The 5,259-nt window shown below is 49.2% G+C and overlaps 1 protein-coding gene across 1 annotated transcript; it reads right to left on the reverse strand.

The window, feature by feature from the left end:
• Nucleotides 1-300: 300 nt before the first annotated feature.
• On the reverse strand, nt 301-3,803 carry LOC136526853 (transketolase, chloroplastic). The gene is made up of 7 exons (XM_066519425.1): nt 3,236-3,803; nt 2,723-2,813; nt 2,517-2,622; nt 2,145-2,427; nt 1,913-2,061; nt 1,666-1,819; nt 301-1,565 (listed from the first exon to the last, which is right to left on the reverse strand). The coding sequence occupies exons 1-7, from the start codon at nt 3,716-3,718 to the stop codon at nt 609-611; spliced, it is 2,223 nt and encodes a 740-aa protein (XP_066375522.1). The 5' UTR covers nt 3,719-3,803; the 3' UTR covers nt 301-608.
• Between the last annotated feature and the right edge of the window lie 1,456 nt (nt 3,804-5,259).

The following is a 5,259-nucleotide window of genomic DNA, read 5'->3' on the forward strand; positions in this document are numbered from 1 at the left end:
TCAGATTCAGATTCTGTTGCACGTCACAACAGCAGCTAATGCGGCAAGTTCATCACATCAAGGCAGGCATTTGAACTGAACAAAGGTTGTTGCAATTGCAATGGTTCTAACTTCTAATTCTAACCAAGTTTGATTTGATTTCGAGAGAAAGCGGAAGAAAATACATCACATGAGGAGCTCAAAATATAAATGCTATGTACTATCATAAAAGCCATTAGAAAACTGTATCAATCAATCAACGAGCAAAAAAAAAATGCAACAACTAAGGCACAGTGCAACTTAAACCCACCATCCAGCAAAGAATGAAGCATCGCTGCAAGACACTAAGGTCATTGCCAATGTTACCAAAAACCAGGACCCGATTTAATAACCAGGCTCACCTAGTCACCTTCATGAATCGTGTTCGTGTGAGGGTCATCAAATAAAACCAACATAAACGGAAAAGGCATTGTTTATTACAGGCCTAAAATACCACTCACGCTCCAAATGCAGGCATCCTTCCGCTCCCTCCATTGTTTATTCCAAGCTTTGGGGCACAAGACCTCGAGGTACAGTGTTCCTTTGGCATCAATGATGACAAAAAAACTCAAGACTGTTGTTGTTAACTCTTAAAAACTCTTGGCCGCCGCGATGACGCTCTCCACAGTGATGCCATACTCCTTGTAGATTGTTCCGGCAGGAGCACTTGCACCAAATTTGTCGATGCCAATGGCCTTGCCCTGGGCTCCGATATACTTCTGCCATCCGAGAGTAGACCCGGCCTCAATGCTGATTCTTGCGGTGACGGCCGCAGGGAGGACACTCTCCTTGTATTCATCTGACTGCTCGTCGAATAGCTCCCAGGAAACAAATGAGACGACACGGACTGTCTTCCCCTCCTTCCTCAACTCATCGGCAGCCTTTTCCGCAATCTCCAGTTCAGAGCCGGTACCCAATACAATGAGATCAGGCTTGTTGCCAGTTGAGTTGTCGGAGATGGTATATCCACCCTTCTCAACACCCTCAATTGAGGTACCTGGCAGGTGAGGAAGCTTTTGCCTGGACAGAGCGAGAATAGATGGCCTCTTCCTGTTGAGAACTGCAACTTTGTATGCTCCTGCGGTCTCATTGCCATCAGCAGGGCGGAGCATCAATATGTTTGGCATTGCACGGAAACTCACCAAGTGCTCAATGGGCTGATGGGTCGGGCCATCTTCTCCAAGACCAATAGAGTCGTGGGTCATAACATAGATAACTCCGGCTTCAGACAGAGCTGAGATCCTCATGGCACCTCTCATGTAATCGGTGAAGACAAAGAATGTAGCACAGTATGGAACAAACCCTGGACTGTGCAGAGCAATGCCATTGGAAATGGCGCCCATTCCGTGCTCTCTGACTCCAAAGCGGACATTGCGCTCTTCAGCCGTATCCTTCTGGAAGTCACCAAACATCTTAAGCAGAGTCATGTTGGAGGACGCAAGATCAGCACTACCTCCAATAAGACCAGGCACAACATTAGCAAGTGCATTCAAGCACTGCTGGGAGAGGTTCCTGGTGGCATCTCCTGGGCTCTCTGGAGTGTATTTCTATAGAGAGAGAGAGAAAAAAGCAAGAATCAACCATTAGAGTTTAATTCTCCATGTATCAGTATCAATTGCAGTATTGCAAGTAGATATGTATTCTTACAGGAAGCGCATCAGCCCAGCCAGTGGGGAACTCTCCTGTGATGATACTTTTCAAGGTTGCTGCATCATCTGCATACTTCTTCTCGTACTCTGCAAACTTAGTGTTCCAATCAGCCTCAAGTGCAGCACCTTCAGGTGTGTGGCGGCTCCAGTGGCTGCAATGATCCATTCAAAGAAACCGTATGAGTGCTATGCATTTCACAAATTCATTCAGATAACTAGATTACCAGAACAGAGAGTAGACCAACCTCTTGACATCCTCTGGTACAAAGAATGGCTCATAGGGCCATCCAAGGTTCTGCCTGGTTGCTTCAACCTCTTTGGCACCCAATGCACTTCCATGCACACTGTATGAGTTGGCCTTGTTGGGAGATCCAAAACCGATTGTGGTAGTCACCTAAATAGAGTACAAATTAGACCAGTGCTATAAAATCTACAGCAAACAAAACATAAAAGGTTGCAAATACAAAAGAAACCAACCTTGATTAAGGTGGGTTTGTCGGTAACTGCCTTTGCTTCCTTAATGGCTGCACGGATGTCATCATAGCCGTTGTTCCCATTCTTAACCCAGATTGTGTGCCACCCAAGACCCTCAAAGCGGGTGCTCACATCCTCTGTGAATGCAATCTCTGTATCTCCATCAATGGAAATGTGATTGTCATCATAGAAAGCGATCAGCTTGCCAAGACCCCAGTGTCCGGCCAAGGAGCAAGCTTCATTGGCAATACCCTCCATTTGGCAACCATCTCCCAAAATAACGTACCTGTACAAAATTCATGAAACATGTTACCAAAACTGCACCACACAGACTAAAAGCAAGACACTGCACGTTCATATTATTAGAAGTATTACGTGTAGTGGTCGACGATCTCACTGTCAGGCTTGTTGAAGCGGGCAGCCAGGTGCTTCTCAGCAAGCGCCAACCCAACAGCATTAGCAACACCCTGACCAAGAGGTCCTGCAGAACAACCATATTGGAAACCCAAACTTTTAGTTTTACATACAGTACAGCAGGGCAATTCACAACAAGTGTCAGACCCATAGAGAAGAAAACAGACCAGTGGTAACTTCAACTCCTGGAGTCTCAAAGTTCTCAGGGTGGCCCGGTGTCTTGCTTCCCCATTGCCTGAACTGCTTCAAATCCTCCTCCTGCAGCAGCAGCGTACCAACCATAGTTAAAAAAAAAAAAATATCAGTCACGCATAAGAGATGCTTATCAAACACCTAGCAGCTCTGCTGAGGTGAATTACACTCAACTAAAGCATGAGTGATGACAGGTCCATGGTGTAACGTCTGAGTCTCCAACCAATTTTCCTAGGAAACTTCGCTTGCCCTTATCATAATAATACATCTCTGACAACTGGACAAAGGCAGGCACAACCTTTCCTAGGCCGCTACCAAAGATAGCAGTCAAGATCCAAGCTTTCCACTATTTTACCAAACAAGATCCAAACTTTACACATGAACCTACCCCCGATTTCGCCGCTCCAACCAACCAACCAGGGGCAAATCCCACGCACAACAAACAGAAGATGCGAACACAGCAAAAGCAAGTGAATCAGCTGGCTTACCTTAACACTGTCGTATCCGGCGAGGTGGAGCAGGGCGTACTGGAGCATGCAGCCGTGGCCGGCGGAGAGAACGAAGCGGTCGCGGTTGAACCAGTAGGGGTTCTTGGGGTTGTAGCGCATGACCTCGTCGTAGAGGATGTGGCCCATGGGCGCGCAGCCCATGGGGAGGCCCGGGTGGCCGGAGTTGGCCTTCTCGACGGCGTCGATGGCCAGGAACCGGATCGTGTTGACCGACTTCTCGAGCAGCTCGCCGGTGGCGGCCTTCCCCTCGAGCGTCTCGACGGCGGCGGCGCGCACAACGCGCTGGCGGCGGGAGGCGGCCGCGGACGGCGCGCGGCGGGCCGGGAGCGGGGAGCGAAGGCCGCGGCCGGCGAGCGAGCTGAGGCGGAAGCCGAGGCGCTCGGCCGGGGCCGACGCCCCGGCGCTCGGCGCCGCGCGCGCGGCGATGGTGGCGTGCGCGGCGGCGACCGAGTGCGCGGCCATGGTATCTGTGATAGGCGCTGTGTGCGTGCGCGTGCCGGGTGGAAGAGAGGCGGAGATCAGAGATGGGACGGGGGGTTATGTATAGACTCCGGGGTGCGTTCTGGGGGACGCGTTGCCAACAAGAAGAAGAAGGTAGCAGCTGAGCTGAGGCGGCTATGGAAATCCCGGTGAAGCCGCCAGTGGCTGCTAAGGGACTTAAGGGTTGGTAGAGCTTCAGTCAGCAAATGCTTGATTTTTTATATTTTAAGTGCACTCCAATCAACCTCTTCATAACCTAAATCTACTTTTGGAGGCAAAAAAAATGTCAGAGAAATAGTGATATTAGCAACAAATAAAATGACTAGCCTGCGATACAGAGAAACAGCTTTAACTATTTCTTTTATCTACATAGCAGCTACCTTTTGATTGAGACCACTAGCATTAGCTGCCGCCCTAAAGCCACTTCTGCTATGCCGATTTTTTTTTTAACATTTTTTATAAACTAATTTTAAATCTAACACTGTATAATTTTTTTCAAAACTAACACTTTTGACCGCGCCTATTGCCTACTGCGCCATGCATGGTGGCGCGGCGAGAGGGGTGACGTGGCGACGATCGGGGCGCTGACCGGTGACGTGGCAGGGTCTGCCGCGCCACCGATCTTGGTGCGGCACTGACATGCCATAGTCCACGGCGCGGCAGGCCCAGGTAAATATCGCCCGTGAGCTGCCGCCCTCCCTCTGTCTGCCTGCCCGCCGCCGCCCCTGCTCACCTGGCCGCCTCGCCACCGCACGCCGCTCGCTCGCCCGAAAGCACGTCGCACGCCACTCCCGCCGCGCCCGCACGCGTCACGGCCGCCCGCCGCACCCGCATGCCACCACGACGACGACGCACCCCGGCAGCGATTAAGATTGATTAAAGTCCTAATTAAGTGCTAATTGCAGTTTAGGCGTTCCTGTAATTAGGTTAATTAAGATCTTATCTAAGTATAAGTTCTAACAATTGGTATCCGAGAAGCCACTTAGCCTAATTCTTGAACCCTAAGACCTAATTAGTGTTTGGTTAAGATCTAAATAGCCTCGGATTTGTCCAATTCAAAGTTCTTTAAGCCAAATCAGAATATAGGGTTTCGCTTAAGCACTGAGAAGGAGGGGAGTCGAATCAACTTCAACACTAAGCCCAGTTTTTACCCAAATCCGAATCCTCGGAATGCAAATTACCCAAATCCGGTAACAATCCCCAACCCTAAGATCAGTAAGACGCTTTTCACTTACCTTAAGAACGAAGATGGCGTCGTCGGGCTCCTTCACGAGTTCGTCGGTGGCCACAAAAGGGAGCCACGCCGCTACCCTGCTATATGCGCACGTGGTCTTCGCGCCACGAACGCCCACAGACATAGAAGACGAGGGCAACAGGTCCATACATAGAAGTTGCTTATTTTTCTAGTAAAATTGTTTAATATGTCTGTTAATGTTACTTTGAATATATACATGTGCTTTTATATTGTGTTCGTATTGCATAACAAGTAGTTTAAATTTTGCAATGCTACATAATGTTAATTT

Source organism: Miscanthus floridulus, chromosome 19, assembly GCF_019320115.1.
Source record: "Miscanthus floridulus cultivar M001 chromosome 19, ASM1932011v1, whole genome shotgun sequence".
Classification (NCBI taxonomy): domain Eukaryota; kingdom Viridiplantae; phylum Streptophyta; class Magnoliopsida; order Poales; family Poaceae; genus Miscanthus; species Miscanthus floridulus.

Bases quoted from the DNA above. Each gene is read 5' to 3' on its own strand.
- LOC136526853 (XM_066519425.1), bottom strand. From the start codon at position 3,718: ATGGCCGCGCACTCGGTCGCCGCCGCGCACGCCACCATCGCCGCGCGC. The intron at 2,623-2,722 runs GTCTGTTTTCTT...GTTGTTCTGCAG, and splicing joins AGGAGTTGAAGTTACCACTG to GACCTCTTGGTCAGGGTGTT. The intron at 2,428-2,516 runs GTAATACTTCTA...AATTTTGTACAG, and splicing joins GAGATCGTCGACCACTACAC to GTACGTTATTTTGGGAGATG.